The following is a 22,996-nucleotide window of genomic DNA, read 5'->3' on the forward strand; positions in this document are numbered from 1 at the left end:
TTTTGTAGTATTTAATATCATTAGATCTCCCTCTTATCCAATCATTTTAGGTTTATTGTGGTTAAAAAAATACAACCCTCAAATAGATTGGATTTCTCAAACTCTTACTTTCTCTAAAAGTATAACTAACAGTGTAGTTAATCAAGTAGAGAGTCGTAAGTCCAGTTCAATTAAACCCGTATTTATAGGTGCAAAAGCTTTCTTGCATGCTGCTATGAATGAATCACCATATATTATTTATGCTACACCCCTTTCTACTGGTAGAAAAACTTCAAGTAGCATTCCAAGCCAATATCAAGAATTTCAAGATGTATTTAAAAGAAAAAATGTGGATACACTCCTGGAATATCGTCTCTATGATTACTCAATTGACCTTCAAGAAGGAGCACAAACGCCATTCGAACCAATCTACAATTTATCACAAAATGAGTTGGCTGAACTCAAGGAGTATATTGAAGAAAATCTAGCGAAGAATTTCATACGCCATTCTAAATCTCCGGCATGAGCTCTAATTCTATTTGTGAAGAAAAAGATAGATCATTGTGGATGTGTGTTGATTATCGAGGACTCAACAAGATTACCATTAAGAACATGTATCCACTACCTTTAATATCTGGACTTCTTGATCAGCTAAATCAAGCTAAGATCTATACAAAAATAGATCTTTGGGGAGCATACAATCTAGTACGCATCAAAGAAGGAGATGAATGGAAGACTGCGTTTCGAACTAGGTATGGATATTTTGAATACAACGTCATGCCTTTTGGACTTACAAATGCACCAGCAACTTTTCAACATCTAATAAATGATGTTTTTGGAGAGTTTTTGGACGATTTTGAGGTTTGTTATCTAGACGACATCTTGATCTATTCTAAGAATCCAGAAGAACATGAACTTCATATTCGTCATGTGTTACAAAAATTAAGAGATGTAGGACTCTATGCCAAGATAGAAAAGTGTGTATTCCATACTACCCAAGTCGATTTTTTAGGTTACATTATTTCAAATGATGGACTTATGATAGATCCTAAGAAAGTTCAAACTATTATAGACTAGAAGATCCCAAAAATGGTAAGAGATGACCAATGTTTTTTGGGATTTGCCAACTACTATCGGATCTTCATCAAAGACTTCTCTCGAGTTGTAGTTCCACTTATACGTTTGACTTGTAAAGACAAACTCCAATGGAATCAAGAAGCGGAAGTTACTTTTGAATCTTTCAAGACAGCGTTTGTTTCTGCACCAATCTTGTATCGTGTTATTTTTTTCAAAACATTCTTTATGGAAACAGATGTATCGGACTTTGCTCTGGGTGTGGTTTTATCACAAATGGGAATAGATGACAAACTTCATCCAGTAGCCTTTCATTCAAGAAAATTCTCAGCTGCAGAACTCAATTATGAGATCCACGACAAAAAACTTCTTGTAATTGTGGATTCTTTTCAAGAATGGCGTCATTATCTAGAAGGTGCTTCCAGTCCAGTCACTGTGTATACGGATCACAAGAACCTTGAATATTTTATATGAGCACGGATATTAAATCGTCGCCAAGCTCGTTGGAGCATGTCTTTATCAAGATTCGAGTTCATCGTCACTTATCGGTGAGGAAAACAACAAGGTTTGTCCGATGCCTTGTCTAGACGTTCTTATCTTACACCAAAAGAAGGAGATGTAGCTTTTGAGCAACAAAACATGGTTCTCTTGAAGCCGGAGCAATTTCAACTTCGAGCAATAAAATCAACATTGACTGTTGATTTAACTTTTCTTAAGTAAGTCCAATTAAGTATGTCTTCAGACCCTCTTGTTCATGATATCAAGAATAATTCTTCTAAATCTCATGATCCATCTAAATTTGAATTCAAGAACAACCTACTCTATTTCAAAGGACGCCTATATGTTCTAGAAGGAGAAGCACGTTTACATGTTCTTCAAGCTCGTCACGACTTCTTAGCAGTAGGACATTTTGGATATAATAAGACCTTGGAGCTGATATGTAGGGATTTTTGGTGGCCTCAAATATGGAAGGCAGTTAAAGATTTTGTATAATCATGTGATGTTTGCTCAAGATCGAAAATTCCTCGTCATCGATCTTTTGGACTTCTTCAACCATTACCCATTCCAAAACAACCATGGTCTTCTGTTTCTATGGACTTCATCACGGATCTTCCAATCTCAGGTTCTTATGACTCTATATTCGTGATAGTAGATCATTTTACCAAGATGGCACATTTTGTACTATGTACAAAATCTATCACAGGTGAAGAAATAGCTAAGCTCTTTTTTGATAATATCTATCGCTATCATGGATTATCCAAGGATATTATATCGGATAGGAGAACTCAATTTGTATCAAGATTTTGGCGGACTCTTTTTAAGATTCTTAAAGTAGATATAAAAACTATCTTCGGCATTCCATCCTCAAACTGATGGACAAACAGAGCATGTTAATGAAGTTTTGGAGTAATATTTAAGATGTACCATTAATTACCAACAAGATGATTGGACAACTCTTTTGCCATTGGCAGAGTTTGCTTATAATAATACAGTACATCCTTCTACAAAACAAACACCTTTCTTTGCTAATTATGGTTATCATCCTCGACTTGATACTTTTGACTTTTCAAAAGTTGATAATCTTGCTGCAAAAGATTTGGCAATTCATTTATTAGACCTACATGCAATGATGAAGGCGCAGTTAAAAGAAGCTCAAGAACAACAAAAGATCAATGCGGATGTCTGTCGAAAGGAACAACTATCATTTATCTTAGGTGATAAGGTATGGCTACTTTGTCGCAATATCAAGACCACTCGTCCTTGTGACAAGTTGGACTATCGAAGGCTTGGACCATTTTCTATTTCTGGACAAATTAATCGAGTTGCATATCGTTTACATCTACCGGAGTCAATGAAAATCCTTTCAGTATTTCACGTGTCTCTTCTTGAACCATACAAGACAATGGACATACCAAGAAGACGACAAGCTCCACCTCCTCCTATAAAAGTGGATAATAATGAAGAGTTTGAAGTAGAAGAAGTCTTAGATTCAAGGCGGCTTTGAAATAAATTAGAATATCTTGTCTATTAGCATGGATATGATATTAGAAAACGCACATGGGAGCCAATAAAGAATCTTGCAAATATAGCAAAGGTAGTGGAGGCTTTTCATCGACGACATCCATCAAAATCAAGATGAAAACCTTCTTTATAAAAGAAACAACATCTAAGCAAGATAACATTCTACTTTCAATTCTTGTTCGTAGCTTCTTTGTAGTAGTGACACTCAGGAGATGGAGAACCAACAACCAGTGGATTCGACTTAAGAGCCTTCATTTACTGACCTGCCGGACAAGACATTACGATTGTCATAACCTTCAAGATGACGCAATCGAGATGAAGATCTTCAAGAATGACATGTTCTTCCTCGAATAGATGGCGAGATATAACGCATTTGGTATCACGATTTGAGAAGGGACTCCCAATGTTTGGTGATTGTGCTAGAGGTAGGAACAATTCCTGATGGTGTTCCAAATATTCTATTCGAAGGAAGTTACGAAGGCCTCAACAATGATCAAATAACTGGGTGGTCTTTCTGCCCTAGTATGGGACACTACCGATGGTTGAGAGGCCCTATCAATTATCTTTGAAGAGAACAAAGATCAGAGTATGTGGCGAATACAATTCGTCGCATCATAGATTTCTTCAACATATGATGACTGCTCCTCTTGGAACTCGTTCCTAGAAGGAGGGATAATGTCACGGACATAATCATGTAAGCTAATAATTACATATACAAATAGGTAGAAGTAAGTAAAAGTAAGTAAAAGTAAGTTAATTCTATAGTATTTAATATGAAAGCTTCCTAGAAGCTTCATAGATGCTGCTTTGACTTCATAGGTATCTTTAATTGACTTTTTGGATAAGAAACGTGGTCAACAAGTTGGCCATGTGCCACACATGTTGTTAGCTTGAAGATCAAGCTAACTATGTGGCCTTCACGTAGAAAAACTTACCTTGTAAGTCAAGGCGTGTGTCCTACAAAGTCAACATATATTGGAGGTCCTATAGAACGTCGCCACATAGCCTCTAGTTAGATAGTATATATAGAGACAAGAGTGAAGGATTCTTCACTCTTATCAACTCCTTTCTTGCTTCTAGTCTAGTTTCAAGGGTCTCTAGTTTTCTTGTCTTTTGGCAATAGCCATTCCAGTTTCTCTTTCAATATATAAACTTGTTTATATATATTTTGTTACCTCTCTTTGAGTGAAGGCTCACTTGTCTGAATTGTTTTTTCATCGAGTTCTTGTCCTTGATACATACCACTCATCAAAAGTAGGAGAATCTTTGTGTAATTTTTTTCATTTAAATTTGAAATTAGAGCTTCTAATTGAGAAAAAAAATATCTCTAATTATTTCCAAAAAATAATCTTTTATCATACTATGAAGATTATTAACTCAACTTCATTCTTAAAACATGCCTATAAAACTAGATTAGTATAATTTAATATATTTTATATTAAAACCTAATATTATTTATGTCTTTTCTTTGTAATCAAGTTAATAAATTAATTTTTATTTTTTAAACCTACCTCAAACTTACACATCAGTCATGTTTTAACAATTCTATTTGTAGTATGTTTTAACAACTACATTTGCATTGGCATTTATAAACTTGGATGGTGGAGGGATATAATTATTGGACTCAAACTTTATTTTTTTAATTAAAAAAGTCTTTTCAACTAGTAACTTATTAAAGTCATTTATAAGGCAATGCCAAAATTGGTGCAAACAACAAACAAAGTACCATCCAACTTTCTTATAAAATGACGATTAAAGAGTAATTATTAAAAATTGATAAATAAATAAATAAAAGTTTATTTTTATGATTATTTATCATTTTGGAGCTTATGGTTGTTTTTTTCTTCTATTAGAATATATTTTGGATGGATTTGTATGAAATGATTAGGATACAATTTATGTTGCTATCTTATACTTCTTTATGCTCTTATTTTAATTATTGAGTAATAATCTCATTGTTGGATTAAATATATTCTAAAGATTTGTTTGCATTTTATTACTCATTTTCTATAACATGTGCCATTTTTTTTGTCAAATAGTTTGATTATTCTACATAGTTTACCGCACTACACTAGCTACCAATGTTGTACTAATGCCTATTGGTATACTACAACATAGTACATTGCCACACTATAGCAATAAGACCAAAAGAAGTAATTTGCATTAGTATCACATTATAGCAATAAAAACAAAACTATTAACATAAACCATTGCTACATCAATCCTTTAGTACCACAACCTAATATCCTACTGCATCAATTTTTAATGTTGTATTGCACCCCTGTATTTGCAATTTAGATTTTAATCCAACATTGTATGTGAATATTGCATCAACATGAAGAAAAGATGAGAGATTTTATTTTTTATTTTTTTAGAAAAGAATTAGGATTCATATCAAGTATAAGTTAAAAAAAAAATACCTAAATAGAATCTAGACAATCTATCTTCTATACAACAAAGACAGAATCTAAGATTGCAAATGCATAGAAAAAATTCTAAACTTTACTCAATGGCTAAATTACCATAGTTAAGCAAAATCTTACAACTATGAGTTTTTTCTTTCAAAAATACTCACAAAAGTTGCCTTGACAAAAATGTCAAATCAAAAGGGCTATTCCATCTTAATTTTCAAACCTTAGTTGACACTAATAAAGTGAAGTAAAATAAAATAATAAATGGATGAAAATCCACTAAATTAATATAGACTAATATAAACTAATATAAATGACATAGTTTGGCACTCAATGCCATATCACGTGATATCTTATTTATTTGAAATTATTAATCAACTAACCTTGTTTATGAGTTATATATAGTGAAATTTATGCAGTAATGATTTTTACCAGCACAAATTAGTTAGCTTGTCATTTCAATTCTCTTTCTTTGTTATAAACTATTTATATATATATATATATATATAGACATACATGTAAGTTTTTGTATGTCTTAATCTCAATTATCTTTTTCTATCTTCCATTTTGATTTAAAACAAAATACTAATGACAAAATCAGGTGTTCAGAATCAACACCAAGGTTTTCAGATTTACCAACAAATAATAAATAAATAAATAAAACCCACTGTTGTACACAGACCTACATGTTCCAAATAGAAATTGACCTTTCTTCTTTTTTCTCTCATTCTATACTTGGAGATGGGCAGCAGGGTGCACCAAAGTCAACCTATTATGGTCACAATCTTAAAACTTGTTAATATTGGGGTTAAATCCTCTGAAGAACTTTGTATTAAGCAACTCTTTCTACAGATGTATGTGAATATATATATATATATATATATGTCTCTCTTTTTTTAATTGAAAAAATGTATGAAAAGAAAAACCATTAAACATATGCAAAATCAATCAAGAAAGCATTGTTTTGATTGATTTTCTTCCACACAGAGTTGTAGTTGTAAGTAGTATTCCACCGTCATGCGGAAACAGATGGGCCTATTTATATGGTTAATGCCAGAGGTACAAGGGTTGACTTTGAGTACACCAAATGCATAATCTATCACCTCCATGTATACACTGTCTCACACAGACAGACTCACTTGCTCACTTTTATATCTATAGTCATATTTATATAGGCGCATATATACATGTCGCACTTTAATGATTCTCTGCTCAATATTTTAAATTTAGGGATTTTCTTCATTTTTAATGCTTCTTTTGTTTATTTTGTATACTTACTCTCTAAATTGAAAGTGCTCTGCCCTATATTTGCAGTATACAGTCAGTGCCCTCAATTGTCAAATGAAGAAATGCCCTATGGAGACATGACATATGTCTTTCATCCTGAAAGTCTGGGATTTGCCTGATTCATGTAATAAACCACCTTCCATGAAGGCTCACCTGAAGATGTTATCAACAGGGATGCTTCATGGTGGACCAAATAATAGGTTGGAATCTTGTGTGATGAGGGATGGGTACTCATTATCAGGCTATAAATGAAATGGTGCAGGTAACAGAAATAACTTGGCAGAAATTTTCAATAAAAGAAAAAAAATGAAATTATGAATATGTGGGTTTTTTTTAAGGATGATTGTACTTCTGGTTTATATTTTTGAATTTTTTTCCGGCAAAATTAGCCTAGTATTTGTTGACATTGGTATCAGAATTATTTGGTGTGCTGAGACCTGATTAGCCACAAAGGTACACAACAGATTCTTGGTGGACAAGTGACTTTGGGTTTGTTATTTTCACTTCAAGCACATGCTTCAATGGTTAATTGTGTCAAATTAAACTGGATTTAAAATAAGCTTGTGATTGTGGCTTTGCAACCAAAAGTGGTCTAAATCCATATCACCAAGAATTGATTCTGTGTATTGCCCATGATTAATTTTAGGTTAAGAGTTTTTAATCTTTAAAGTTTGCCATTCAGATATTTGTATTCAAAAGTAAACTGAGCCTTCTCAGCAGCTATGTACATGTGTATGTTTCTCTCTACATATGTACACATATGGTACAAATTTTTATTATCTATTATATATATGTGTGTATAAATTTGTATATGTATACATATACAATATTACCTCTACTAAGTTCTCTCCCTCTAAGTTTTAATCCCTAATAAATTATAAAAAAATGGAAGAACTAACATGGTTCTATGGTGGTTATGTTATGTTTTTCCTAAGTTCTTAGTTATGGCCTTGAAAAAAAATAGAGATGGAGAAAGCTAAAGAGAATACAAATAGGCAAAATGGTCACTATTTGAGCTAGGAAATGAGCATGCTTTCCTAGAGATCTTTTGTATGCAACTTTTTTGAATGTTGTGAAGAGTCTTATAGGTAGTATATTCATCCGAATCTCCAACATCAAGCTTGGAAATAACAATAAAAAGGCTCTACAACTTCTTTGTGTGTGTAACTAATACAGTCATTGACTCTTTCTCGAGGGTGTTATCAGTATCTATGCCTTCCTTTGCTTATTGATGATGAACAAGCTCAACAATTTCATAATCTTCTAGCTCAATATGTACACCATTGTCTTTGTTTACGTTGAGCAAGTTCTTGATTAACATTAGATTTTATAATAGATGATCCTAAATTATGCCCACCAACTCTTCTTAAAATATTTCTTCACCATTATCAATTTTTGCAACTTTAGATGCATGCTTAAATAGCCAAGTATACTTGAAGTAGTTCTTTATTGTTGTTGGAGATAGTTTTGTCAAAGCCGCAAGTAACCAATGTATTGCTATTAGTTGGTCAACCTTATACAAATTGAACTCGTTTTTTTATCCCGATTAAGTGCATTTCACAAATGCAAGCACTAGTAGTGCTATTTAAATGTTGTAATAATTCTAGCATCTATTGGCTAAATCTTTGAAGTAGTATTTAGGAGAAGCTTACAAATGTCAACTTTTGGAGTCACACAATTGTTTATAATATAGAATGGCACATTGTCCATTAGGAAAATGATCCACCAATGTGCCCTCCCTACCTCTTCATTGAGTTTTTTCATCCATTCTTAAAATATAAAATAAAAAAAGAAAAAAAGAAAAAAAGACCTTGAATATCCATACTTTCTTTTTGGAATGATAATAGCAAGGCTTGTAGGCATAGCCAAGAAAAAAATAAAAATAAAAAATAAAAAACTATAACTTGCAGGTTCTATTTGCATTTGAGTGAATGCAATGGTGATCCTTGCATTTTCTTTTTCGTAGCCAACAATTTGTTGTTGAACTATAATTTGGTCTAACACCATATTATAAATCAATCTCGTTTCATCCATATTATAAATGTTGCACAAATTATAGCTTGTAATGTGGGCATGCAAAGCAAGCATTACTACATTAATACTAGCTTGGTTAGTTGAGCTTGTCTCTCCATGTATTTTCATAACTTTCAACTTGTGGTAAAAAAGAAACTTTTCAAACTAGCCATTTGAAAACTTGATTTTGCCTTCAGTGATTACAAGCATCTCTACAAAGCATCAATTGTGCTCCTTAATGAGCTTTGATGGTAGCAACATATTTTGAACTTGATGTTGGAAAATTCACATAGCAAGTGCTTCACTGAGTTCGAGAAAGTGAACCATTCTTAAGTGCTTTGCTTGAAGTTGATTGTTATCCATTACTTTGTATATTCATCACGTTTCTTCAAGATCTTGATAATGTTGACTTGCAAAGGTACTTTTGTAAGGTTAAACTCAGTTTTGGCCTACTCAATAATGGCCATCTGTGAGATATTGCACATCTTTTGTTTGCAGATATGCTATACATTGGTGAAGCACAATAGATGTGCAATATCTCACAGATGTATAGCACCAATGTATAGCACTTTTTTTTGAAAATAGTCATTATTTTTTATATGTGAAATTAAAAAAAGAAGAATTATCATATACTGATGTAGCAGTTTTTGAATACAAAAGCCTTCAGTAATTGTTCATTTTATTTGTAGACATTCTGTTAAACATTTTAATTTCATCTTATATTTTACTTTAATCTTTCAATATCATGATTGGTCATCCAATTCCTAACTCAATACATTTTTAAAGTATTTTTGGCAATTATATATATATATATATATATATACAGTTATACCATCATTACAATTATTACTAAAGTAATCCTACTGTGAACTAAGTATATGCACGCACAGGTACCTTTGAACACAGAAATTTCAGACCTCAAATTCACTAACAAAAACTGTAATTTCATATTACCCATCGTTCTCAAATGTGTGTATCATCTGTATGTTTCTGAATTGGTTTCATTCACAGAATCAACTGTCACTAGTATTGCTTTCCCATACTTTTCTTCGTAATTTTCTATATCACACCATGTACTTTAAAAGGAAGAGCATAAAACCCAACTGTCATTTCCAAGACACAATTACCGAAAAAAATTGAATATTAAAACACACTTATCAGTCACGATCTATCCATCACAGATTCATTTACAGTTCATTTACGAACATCTGACAAACTAGCATATCTGTACAAATTCTATCTCTCACTCCACACAGAAACAATCTAAAAATAAATTCAAAAATCACCACCTCACCAGATTCAATGCAAAATCACACAAAAAGCCTGTCAAAAAGGAGCAGTATATTTTTTCGTGCCAAATTCGCTTACTCCATGACCAACACTGACTAACGAAAGTGAAGACAAGGGAAGGGCAAAGGAAGCAAAAGGGGAACGTGGGTGGGTGCATGAAACCCACAGTAAGTGAGTTAGAGATTGAGCGCATAGATAGCCCCTCCGAGGCCCCGTGACGCTGCCTCTGTGTGCACCCGGCCGCCGGGGCATCCGCCGCGCCTGCGCTGCGTCTGTCGCGGGGCCGCGCTCTTCCTCGCCGTCGCGGGCAGCGAAGGAGGAACAGGGAGTGAGTGAGCGAGCGAGGAAGCGGGAGGCGCATTCCGTGTTGGCAGGGAGTGAACCACGACGACGCCCCCGATGGTCCTTTGCCGCACTTCAGTACGGGGCTCCTAGCAGACATTCAATGCCGCAGGGTCCGTGTACGTCTCGTCGCAGGGAATTCGCAGCCGTATTAGCACAACTACAGTACCGCACACTGTCAACGCTTGCGCTCTTTCTGCCCTCGACGAGCGAGAGACGTTGCTTCTGCACCCTGGATATACATCGAACCGAGTAGATTCAAGACTCTCGCTGGTCTGCGGTCGCTCTGGTGCCGTGTCGCCGGGGTGGGCGTGTGGTTCTGTGCTCGACGGCGTGTTTGGGATGGTCAGCAGCGCTCTGATGGGGGCTTGCAGTGCATCGGCGCTGGGTTAAGTCAAATCCCTCTAGTGTGTCTGTGTTTTGTGTCTGAAGTCTCGGAGACACGTTGATGGTGAGAGTGCTAGTGGCGTCGCGGTTAAGTGGGCTGGGTCATTCGTTTTAGTGATCCTGCTTCTCCTTCGGGAATTCGGACAGTGCGGCTTCTGTCGTTCAGGTTCTATACCAGAACGGGATTTCAACTCAGGGTTACCATTTCTTTTCCCTTGAGATGGTTTGGGGAACTAAAGTTAGGGAGTATCGATATCAGAAGTGAAGCGGATTTCCGAGTTGTGGTTATTTTCTAACGTTAGAGATTCCTCTTGCGTTTAGTGCTAGTGTGGCCCGGGTAATCGAAGTTTGTCAACAAACTGCTGGATGATCTCTCTTGTCAACAAACCAGCAAGCTCCGAGGTTGATCTCGTTCTTTACACCCCGGTAGCGGTTTGGAAGCGATTCCTGTCGTCAACCCAGTCCAACTGAATTGTGACCGCCTGGATTGTCACATTTCGACTACCTCACTTGTAATCATGGATGGACTCCGCTGCTATCTTTTCGACTTGCAACGGAAGTACTGCCACTAGTACTGGAGGGAAAGAGGCATCTTGTCTCAGAGAGCAAGACTACCTCATGAAAAGGACCTCTTAGCTAGTGGTAGGCGAAAGCTGGTTTGGCAAGGTCGAAGGTATGTAGAGCAACCTTGCCTCTAGTTGCTCACTCATTTCTGTCATTAGCCCTCTTTCACCCAGGCGCAGCACAGGCCTGTCGGACCTGTAAGCTAGTCCTTCGAACTAGTCTACAGCACTGTATTTACACACTTCGGATTGAACCCCTTTGAATCCCAACTAAATTCCTTCTCTCTGACGCTGTAAACCGGCTTGTCCCCGAGACTCTGAAGCTTATCCAACAAAGTTGTAGGATTAATTTTGCAACGCAGCATGTCGCTATCTTTTGATAACTCAGAGACCGGGTGCATGCTTTTGTTTGACTGTCATCGGTCGATACCAGCACCCTTCTTGACAAAGACATACCATCTGGTGAACGATCCTTCAACAAACGAGATTGTGTCGTGGGGAGAGACCAACACGACATTCGTCGTCTGGCGTCCTCCTGAATTCGCTCGAGATCTTTTGCCCAAATACTTCAAGCACAATAACTTCTCTAGCTTCGTACGACAGCTGAATACCTATGTAAGCTCCGCATTCCGTTTCGCAACTGTGTTGATTGCGTGAAATTTGATTAATTGCCGTCCAAATGAGTAATACATCAGGTTAGTCAAAGAGAATGAATTATTAACACATAGTTCTCCGTAGACAATTCCGTATTCATATAGATTGGACGATTTGAACGCATAGCTGTTCTTTTTAGATAGAGAATGGTAGACTGGCATACACAAGGAGCTAACTGCAGACTGGAAGAAGCGAAATTAATTCTCGATATTCCAGTTTTGAGATCGTTGAGTAGTTCTAATTGCTACAGGTGGCTCAACTACGCTTTATTCTGCAGTGTGTCTAGGGTCAAGGAAATTGGAAATCCGAACCTCCGGCGGTCGATGGTTGCATGAACTTTACAATAACCATTGGTATGTCCTTGTGTTGGCAGGGTTTCAGGAAGATCGTCCCAGAACGCTGGGAGTTTGCGAGCGATTTTTTCAGGCGAGGAGAGAGGCATCTTCTATGCGAAATTCACAGGAGGAAGGCATTGCAGCCTGTTTCGGTTACAGGGTCAGTACAGCAAAGCCGCTCATTGTCTCCTACTTCAATTGAGGATCAAGCGTGGTCGTCAATTACTTCTGCTATGCCATCACCCCTGCAGATCATTGTACCAACTCATCAGAATGTCACGACCATCGGTGTTTCAGACGAGATGGAGAAACTTCGAAAGGATAACAACATGCTTCTTTCAGAGGTGTCTCGACTTAGCCGATTGTACGAAGAAGCCATGGCAATTATTCAGCACCAGAATTTCAAAGGATCGTCACCGGATCTCATAACTTACAGCAGGTGAGCGAAATCATACCTTAATTAACTGCCGGAGATAGATATTGTAAGAGAGTTTCTAGGTTCTTTTGACTAGTTTAAAGAAACTTCATGGTTTTCTGATCCTTTAATACCTAGCTTACCTGTGGCTTGAGTAAATCAACGGTGATGTCGCAATCGAGGTTTAGTGGCTGGTGGGTTTCGACGTAATAACCTCCCCAAACTTTCGGTATTCCAATCTAGGATGAACTGTTAAATTCTTCAGTTTACATGAATCGATATTCTTGCAGTACGTATCGATGTAGGTGATCCAGTTGTGTTTGGTTCTTTGGTATATTTGAACAAACCTGTAGGACGCATATAATTGAGTCAATGACCACGTGCATGATGCATGATGACTCATAATCAGGGTTCTTCGGATCTCGACTCAGAATTTTGAATAGTCAGTTGTGGAAACAGTTGTTTTATCACTTACAACTCAAACAACCGCCTACGTCATTTCTTCAGTTAAGTATACCCTGCATGTGCCTCAAACACAGGATCTCTGATGTCGAACAGCTCGTAGATGGTCAAAATTCTGTGCTGACTGTTGAACCACGCTGATATCTGGTGTAAAATCAGGATTGGAGCCAGCGGCCAGTCCATTGATCGTACAGCATCCGCACCACTCCCAGGGGAACCTGCAATCCACCAGCAATTCGTAGGTCCAGTAGTGAGAATGGAGGGGTTTCGTGAGCTCTCTTCTGTCCATACTAGAACCACCAACTTCGATCCGTATAGAAGCCCCCTGCTGCCAACATCTGCCATCCAAGAAAAGCCGTCAAACGAATCTATCATTTCAGGTGACTCCAAGCCCACTTCCTTGTGTGTCAAACCAACAGAAGCTGCGTCGTCATCAAACACCAGCAACGAAACCACACCCGAAGGAACACGAGTCACCGTGAAACTGTTCGGAGTCCCTCTGCATGGCCAAGCTGGCGACCCGGGGTCATTCAACCATGAAGCATCAGAAGTTGGAATGAAACGCCACCAGCCGGAGTCTTGGGATACCGTCTATAATCCTGGGTCACCCCGGAAGTACCTGAGATTGGAGACAACGCCGGAATCCCGACCCTCCACCCCGCAGCAGCAGGTGCCGTGGCTGCAGATATCTGCTACGCGAGACGAAGGAGTGTACATTTGAGAAAGCTTGTGTTTTAACCAGATAGCTAAAAACCAAGACAAAAACAATACATCAACATATTGCTGTAAGTTTCTTCACACATGTCCTCTGACCAGTAAATAGGTATATAGAACCACTGATGCAAATCGTGTGCTAGTAGATTGCGGCAGGCTTATAAACCGACCTCGCTCTTGATGATCATGCAAGGGTTTTGTAAATTTTTTTTGGGACTGAGGCTCCCGTTTGTACTTAGTGGAGTTATCTTGTGAAAGTTTCGACTGTCGTCATGATAGCAAAATGGCGACCCACCAGTTGATTGCAGTTCCTTTGAGGTTCTCGACGCCGACAGCTTTGTTTACTAGTTATCTGAACCTAATTGGATCTCATTCATGGTTGAGAATTCACGCAACATTGTTTCATACAGTTAATCATTTTCTGTAACACCCACTGCTTCGGTACTGCTTCACGAGCAGACATCTTCGACGAAACTAGTATGTCATGAACTTCTACAAGCAAGCAGAGCAGCTTGATGTTAAATATTAAGAATTATATTCAACATGAATGTTTGTTCCTCTTTTTTTCATTGCAAAAGTGGAAGATATGCCGATGCGTTGCGCTCATATTGAATGCTATTTTTCACGTCAGACGAAATGTTCTCCACATCTTAAATGCATTCGATTCAAAACAATCTGTACATTAGTTTATTTTACGTAATGGTCCGAAAGCGTAGTACATAGAAATCTTGTCTCCATCGTATGTCCACATTTTTTACACTTGAATCATCATTTGCTAAATTTAAGTACATTTAGTAGTCCAACTTGACAATTAATTATTCAATTATTTTGTTCAAGTCCCACTTTATACTTGTTAGATGATTTTGAAAATTTATTTTGATCATATCTGAATTATATAGACTAATGACTCTTTTAGTATATCAACAAATTAAAAAAATTCTAATAAATCAAGCCAAAAAAAACTTATTTTTTCTTGATGATGAAAAAATAATTTAACTATGTTAATAAATCAATATAACTAGATCTATTTTATTTATTCATTTCTTCTTTTGTATCATGTATTTATTTTATCTTTTAATTTATAAATTATTTTTAAACATTAAGTGTAAACTTCAACTAATTTTTTAAACTTGTGTATGTATCAATTATTTTAGATATTAACTTAGGTACTATTTTAATTATTATTTTATTTTAATATTCTTATTTATAAAAACAATTTATTAATTTGTTCATGGCTTTATAAATATATTAATGATTTTAAAAAAACATGTAAAATGATAATAATAGCAACACTGTATATATATACTAAAAACTATATTTTAGTTGTAATTATTTGTAATGTATTGTATTTTTGTATATATATATATATATATATCTATCTATCTATCTATCTATCTATCTATCTATCTATATATATATATATATATATAAGATAGTAGTATATGTCTATATCCATCTACGTAAAGTACCATCTATCTTTTTATGCATCCATTTAACTATTTAATTATTTTGGTAATTATCTAAATTCCTTTTTTATCCTCTCTTGTTTCCTTTCTTATTAAATACTTCTTTATCCTACCTCGTGGTTCTTCTCCTTTTGGTTGGAATTCTTATTAAACTATTTTTTAAAAAATAAGAAGGTAGATTAATCAATTATAAAAAAAAATGAGATAGACCATTATAAAACAACGTTAGATGGAACAACAATCTTTTAATAGAGTTTTTGAATTTTTCAATATGTGTAAGAGAGTTAATGCATATTATTAAGATTTAACACCATTAATATTATCATTTTTGTTTGAACAAGTGATATAAGAACATAAGGCCATGAGATAGAGCCAAAATATAAGCAAATCAAGGTAATAAAATGACATTCATATAAGAACTTGAATTGTTGTAAAATAATATAGAATTGGGATATAATATCTTTAACTTTTTTATAATAATCTTTAAACAAGTAATGATACAAAGTAAAAAAAAGAATGATATGTTGTAAAAGAAGGCTCTTTGTATTGTTAAATGGTTGATTTATTATTAACATTTTCACTCGCACTACAAAATTTTATGCTCCTCAAATAACTCTACATTGTTGTTTCATCTTTATGTTTTTAGATTATGGCACATGTATAATTATATAAATATCTTTTTTTATAATTTAGAATTAAACACTCACTTTATTTCCAAATATTACTACTATATACTTAGGAAATTGTTAAATTAATCCAAGCATTTACTAAACTAATACATCCATCATAAACATCATCAAAACATTCTCCACTATTGGATTTGCTTTGATCAAAAAGCAATGAAAAAATAGTTGGATCCTGAACCAATGATATGGGTGGGTTGATTTAGTAAATATATGGGTCAATTTTACAATTCCCTATGTTTATAGCTTCTAATTAAAAGATTTTGTATCTAAAAGATATACATGAAAATATTGACTAATTCAATTGCAATTTTGGTTGGAAGTTAATTGATGAAGACATATATATATATATATATATATATATATATATATAATTAAGTATGGGTATTTTAGCAAACTAGACTTAAGTGATAAAAAAAACTTCGTAAATACAAAATGAATGCAATTTCTTAATCAATCACTTACTCACTTTAATGAACTTGTTGCATGCTCTCTACATTTCAAAAAGTTTGCATGATCATGATACCTTGAAAAAGAAAAGAACATAAATATGCTTTGGAACATATTTTAATGACAAGAATTCTATATAAGTTGCAAACAAAATATAATATTGAATGGAGACGTGGCAAAAATGTCTCTATATTGTATATGATTATATTATCTCACATATCATAATCTATGTAACATGAGATACAATTGCCACTATTATTCCATCAATAATTTTTTTTAACAAATTACATATACAATAAAACAAATCAAAGGTCCTGTTGCATTTATATTCAAATCTATCTATGTATATATATTTTCAAAATTAAAATATTTTAGCAAGAATTTTTCATATTTAAAACCATATTTATTATTATTTCTTTAACCATCTTGTCAAAAAAACATTTTTATTTATAAAAACCTAATATATAAATAAATTAAAAATATTATTTATGAATATCTATAATTTTAATTTATACCAAAAAAATCATTTTTAGAAGAATTTAGATGCAATAATATTATTTATTATAGTCAATTTATATATAATAAAAAATTATTTGACGCATTTCTAGTATCAGATGGTGTATCAGCACTATGTCTATGTTTAATTGCAACAATATGATGTAGTGGTTGTTTTTGGTCAATTTTTTACAGTTTTTTTGCATTATTAACATTAATGTTAACACATAAAATATCCATACTAAATTTCAACTAAATATAAACATTTTTTTATTATTTTCCGTTTTCAGTATACAATTGAGAAATTACTATGCATCACGACCACGTTTTTATTTATTTTATTAAAAATATGTTTTAAAGCAATTTTCAAAGAAAAAATGAAATTTAAAAAATAATACTTTTCAAATTGATGATGGTTCTATGCCTCAATATAAATGGTAGTTAAGTACAAAGAAAAAAACATATATATGAATAGATAGCAAGCAACGCAATGTACATTTGATATGACTACAGTAACATTTACAAATGCATCAAAATTTATACCAACTTATCAATATACACATATGACTATATATATTTATATATATCGAGAGAGAGAGAGAGAGAAAAGATAAGAGTTTACGATCTATTGAAACAATCATAGACGAGTTTGGATTTCGTGAGTTTATAGCGATTAAAGATGCACAATGATATGTTATCAAGTTGCATAGTAATTCTTTAATGATGTTCTCAAATATCTATTTTATATATTACAATTCAAATAAAAATATAAATATAACACATTCAAATAATGTCACTGATGTGAAAAATGTGTTGGACTATTGCAGCATCCAATTATTCTATTTTGGGATTGGGTTGATTCGCACTTGTATATTCATTTTCAGCAAATTACACAAAGAAAATGATCACATCAATCAAATTATGTTGTTTCAGCAAAAACAATCCACAACTTTTAAACTTCTACAGACACAACAAAAGCATTTAATAACATCTGCAAATAAAACTCCATGAGAGAATACTACTTTAAAAAAAATTAAATTACAAATGAGACGAGAAAATATTTTAATTACTGAGTTTTCATCAAAATTTTAGGACTAAAACTCATGTATACATATCCAGACACATGCATTAATGTAGTAACATTAAAATGTGTAAAAACAACGATATCATATTACTGATTCTGGAGCACAACTCCACCACCGAAAAGCATTGCCTTGAATCCCTTGGGCCCACAACCCAGGGAGTCAGGCGCTCCAACACCAAAGCTAATTAGTAAGTGAATTAGTCATTTCACAAAAAGGGGATTAAGCCACTAACCAGGCTGCTAATCTTGTAATCCAAAGCCAGTCAGTCCCGAAGGAAGGGTCTGATAAACCCTCGTCGCGCAAACGTCGTGGGGATCCTTTTTGCAACGCCGTTCTATCTGCGAGGAAGTCTGATTGCACACATTCCATCATCGTCGGATTGTTGCAGCAATCTTCTGCAATCTGAAGGTGTCGTAGAGATGGAGGCGCTTCGCGGGATGTCGCTGGTGAGGCCAGGAATGTGTGCCTTGGCACCCTCCAAGCTTGGCTGCGGCATCACGCAGAGCAGCGCCTTGGTGAAGAAGGGGACCAGCACCGGAGCGCAGGGCAAGAGGCCGCTCGTAGTGAGGGCAGCAGCCGCTAATGCCGACGCTATAGAGAAGAAGTATAAGATTACGGTATTGCCCGGAGATGGCATCGGGCCGGAGATTATCGGCGTGGCCGTGGATGTGCTGCGGCTTGTTGGGTCCCAAGAAGGTGAGTGCTTGGGGTATAGATTATTCCGTGGAAGTTTGTGCCCTTGAATTATCTCTGGGTATGATGAGCTTTCATTGAAGATATGGCCAACGTTGGAGATTTTCGTTTTTCGGTTGTGTAGGTTTTGGCTTCGAATTTACCGAGAAGCTGGTCGGCGGAGCAGCTATCGACGAGCTTGGAACTCCTCTGCCTGAAGATACATTGAGCACTTGCCAACAATCTGATGCCGTGCTTCTTGCTGCAATTGGCGGGTACGTCGTCTGATTTGTGCGTGGTTGCATATCCTTCGCATTGCACCAGCTAAACATGCCAATTCTGTTATCGCCTGTGTGGGAATTGGATTCTAGGTACTGTGGGCAAGCAAGGGTCTGTGACATTCTGGCCCTGAAGTTTCATAGCTTCCCAAGGTTCTGGCTTGTTTCTAAAACTCTTGTCAGCAAAGGCATAGTTGATTTGAGATTGTTGTATTTACAACATTTTTCTCAGTAACTGAGGAGCAGCATGCAGGTACAAGTGGGATAAAAACCCACGCGACATGAAACCCGAGACCGGCCTGCTAGCGCTTCGTTCTGGCCTTGGTGTCTTTGCTAATCTTCGACCTGCTGTTGTGCTCCCACAAGTAAGATTGCCGACTCTCCTTTCTCTACATTGCCTTTAATTCAAGGGTCGCCCAAGAATGCATCACGTATATCTCACCTCCATTTATGGTGCTGTGAGTTAAAACCGATTTATCTTTCTGAACAATGCATGTATACTTCTCAAAGAGATAAAAGTATGAGGAAGTGATACATTTATGCTTCGTAAATGCTGAAAGTTTGATACACTGTGCTGGGAATTTTGTAAACGCAAGTTGGTGGACTCATCAACCCTAAAACGGGAGGTCGCTGAAGGCGTTGACATCATGGTCGTCCGCGAGCTCACTGGAGGTCAGTACTGAAAATCAATTTGATAGTATCTGGTACCCTTAGCTGCACCAAATCCGAGAATAATCTTTCTTCTGATAATTCTGTACGGGCTTGCTTCATGAATAGATTAACTAAGTTTTACGTATATGTCCATTATTTTATAGCGTTCGAGGAAAGTTTTAAGGTTTTGCTTGTGAGTTTGGACTCTCATGTGCAATCTAATAATGAATGGTTGCTGTTCGTTTACTTTTGAAGACAGGGCTGTATTTTGGTCAGCCAAGGGGCTTCAAAGAGACCAATGGAGAGCGTGTTGGCTACAATACCATGGTTTACTCAGCATCAGAGGTATGTAACATTTTGTATGCTATTTCTTGGCCTTTCTTACTGACTGCCTCGTTCGGTTTTAGACTCATTTGATCTGTATATAAGAATCGATATAATAGACTAAGGTGACCATTCTTTTTTTTGAGAAAAGTGTAGAGTTTCTGAGTTTTTCTCCCACCTCTAACGACTAGTAACAGTTCAGGTAACTAGTGTATGACACAGTTTGGCCTGGGAATCTGTAGTTAAGAAACTGAAACCGGTGGATTGATTCGTCGTGACATTAATATGTATCAAGCGCTTTTCCTCCAAATATGTTGTAGGATCTCAGTTTTCTTCATTTCCTCTGCTTATTGTCAGATTGATCGCATCGCTCGAATTGGATTTGAAACTGCAAGGAAGAGAAGAGGGAAGCTTTGCTCAGTTGACAAGGCTAACGTTCTTGAGGTACATTTGTCCACCATTCATTGTATTCCCGTTTCTTCCCAATGCCCTGGGACTTAATCAGGGACACATCTTGCATTCGGGCGTCATGCCACAGTGCTTGAGGTTGTGTGAGATGAAGCAACAGAGTTCTGGCTTAATTTTTTAGTTTTATAGAATTAGTTCTTACTAATTACTAGGGACTGTTGGATGTGCTGTAATAGGTCTCGCAGTTATGGAGAGAGCGAGTCACAGCCATGGCATCTGTGTATCCAGATGTGGAGTTGTCTCACATGTATGTTGACAATGCAGCCATGCAACTGATTCGCAACCCCAAACAGGTACAACGGTTACCCTTCATGGGCACTGCAATTGTGGAGTATCTAGTACATGACTAATTCATCATAGGGGTTGACATTTGGTTGTAATATTTGCTCATGTGCCGCGTTTCATTCTGACGATTAATAATTCGTTTGCAACAGTTTGATACTATCGTTACTGGCAATATCTTTGGTGATATTATATCCGACGAAGCTTCCATGTTGACAGGGAGCATAGGCATGTTACCTTCAGCTAGTATTGGAGAATCCGTGAGTTACCTAACTGTTGAAACTACTCCCGTGATTTTCATGTATTTCCTTTTTGAGTTGTCCAAGCTCACTCTTGGAAGTGGTTTTCTTCCACCTTGTGGGAGATTTTACTGTCCTGACCCGGCAAACTGTCTTGGTTCTCAGGGTCCTGGTTTGTACGAACCCATTCATGGATCAGCTCCTGACATTGCCGGCCAGGTATGAATTTTTTTTGTTTTCTCTGTATGCCTACTTGAGTTTAACATTGAAATTTTCACTCGTAGCACGTATGATAGTAAATGAGAAATTATTCATCAACCAAAGGCTTGTGTAGAATCCTCGGCTCTTAAAAGTGTTAAGCATGTTGCTTCCAGGACAAGGCAAATCCTCTTGCTCAAATTCTGAGCGCAGCAATGCTTCTACGGTATGCCCTGGGAGAAGAAAATGCTGCCCAGAGGATTGAGGCTGCAGTGATGGGCGCTCTTGACAAGGGTTTCCGCACTGGTGATATTATGTCTCCTGGCATGGTACTTTTCATTCCCACAACGGTTCTATTATGATCTTTCAGTTTTGGAAGGATGGCTGTTTGTAGTTCTCCCTTCAAAATTCATTTGCATGACCTGTTCCTGAGGGTGCACAATGAACTTACCTCTTGTCTGTTTTTGTGACAGGAATACGTTGGGTGCAAGAAAATGGGAGATATTGTGCTTGAAACACTAGAAGCTTCTCGACCAGCTACTGTTTTGCATTGAGTAATAACTACTACGTAGTATTCCCTGATTCTTCTGGTTCAGTTGGGGAGAGTATTGTTCCCAAGTTACCTTACCGAAGCGTATAGAAGCCAGGGAATTTCATCAGGATTATAGAGAAGCAAGAGATTGAAGTCTAGATCTTTCTTTTGAGGCATTTCTTTGTTTTCTTTTAGTAACCTGATCAACATGTCGTAGCACCATTTTTTCCATACTTGAGACATATGCCGTACGACGTACTTAACTGGGACCATGCTGTATATACCTATCACATGTGAGGTTAAAATAACCAACTAATTCATAAACCCTCATTTAGTTGAACTCGACAGGTAAGTGCAAGTAACTGAAATCTTATCCTTTGAGTGACTTTTAAGAGGCTATAGTCCGACAACCTTTCTCATTGTAATTGGAGACATGTGTTGAACAGAAGCAGCCTGCTCAGCTTACCGATCAATCTACCTCAACCATTTGAAATCTATGAAAATGGAGTTGAACTTGCGATCAAACTTTCGGAGCATTTATATCACCAATTCAAAGGTTGTAGGCTAAGTACAGGGCAATCCTGCCAGATAAGCCTGGCGTGGCTATAATTTAAAACATTAAGATCAAATTTTATATCTAGAGCAACCGACCTGAAAATTGGGAGTAGATGGAAGATCAAGCACCCACAATCTTGAGATGCCGAATCAAAGTCGGTTTTCAACTAGGGAACTGGTCCCTCAAATGTATTGCCGAACTAGACTGAAGGAATGAGTATGCACAAAGTTCTCTTACCGTTGCACGTCCACGTAGTATTCGCAGATCCGACTTGTCCATGTGGCCCACTGTGACTGAATAAGCGCTCTCCATTTGAAACAAATGTTTGATAACGGTCATCTAGTTCTTCTGGTAAGTGCTCCGTGGATTCCATATTCCGTACAAAAACAAAGTGTTTTCCTCAGTAAATGCACAGGAGAAAATAATAAATGAATGAAAGTGACATGGACCAATGAATGCAAGGTGAATGGAATGGAGTTGGTGTTGGCATTCCATAAAGAATGGAATGCTGATTCATTGGTTTACTTCAATGACAAAGTATGTTCACCTTGTTCATCATTGTTTTAAAGTGGTCTCTAACTAAAATTAGGAAAAATAACTTTAGAGGGCAACTTTAGGAAGAACTCACAACTTTTAGGTTCATTCTTAATGCCTTGAATTTATGTACTT

At 36.1% G+C, this 22,996-nt stretch overlaps 2 protein-coding genes and 1 long non-coding RNA gene across 4 annotated transcripts; all 3 read left to right on the forward strand.

Moving 5' to 3' along the window:
* The first annotated feature begins 5,389 nt into the window (after positions 1-5,389).
* On the forward strand, positions 5,390-7,268 carry LOC149986623 (uncharacterized). Its single transcript, XR_016500013.1, has 2 exons — positions 5,390-6,340; positions 6,801-7,268. It is a non-coding gene; the product is annotated as an uncharacterized LOC149986623 (long non-coding RNA).
* A 2,986-nt stretch (positions 7,269-10,254) lies between these two features.
* On the forward strand, positions 10,255-14,511 carry LOC112275237 (heat shock factor protein HSF24). 2 transcript variants are annotated; one of them, XM_024505431.3, is made up of 4 exons: positions 10,311-11,983; positions 12,396-12,517; positions 12,655-12,796; positions 13,394-14,511. In XM_024505431.3, coding segments are annotated over exons 1-4 (828 nt in total). In that variant the 5' UTR covers positions 10,311-11,981; the 3' UTR covers positions 13,956-14,511. The 2 variants fall into 2 exon arrangements, with proteins under 2 accessions (XP_024361198.1, XP_024361199.1); XM_024505430.3 differs by having other exon boundaries at positions 10,255-11,983; positions 12,396-12,796.
* A 3,938-nt stretch (positions 14,512-18,449) lies between these two features.
* LOC112274636 (uncharacterized) lies at positions 18,450-22,002 on the forward strand. The gene is made up of 11 exons (XM_024504282.3): positions 18,450-18,823; positions 18,945-19,074; positions 19,331-19,442; positions 19,674-19,749; positions 19,988-20,073; positions 20,410-20,496; positions 20,697-20,813; positions 20,955-21,062; positions 21,207-21,260; positions 21,416-21,568; positions 21,713-22,002. The coding sequence occupies exons 1-11, from the start codon at positions 18,547-18,549 to the stop codon at positions 21,791-21,793; spliced, it is 1,281 nt and encodes a 426-aa protein (XP_024360050.1). The 5' UTR covers positions 18,450-18,546; the 3' UTR covers positions 21,794-22,002.
* The last annotated feature ends 994 nt before the right edge of the window (positions 22,003-22,996 follow it).

The sequence above is a fragment of the Physcomitrium patens genome, chromosome 22, assembly GCF_059467195.1.
Source record: "Physcomitrium patens ecotype Gransden chromosome 22, ASM5946719v1, whole genome shotgun sequence".
Classification (NCBI taxonomy): Eukaryota; Viridiplantae; Streptophyta; class Bryopsida; order Funariales; family Funariaceae; genus Physcomitrium; species Physcomitrium patens.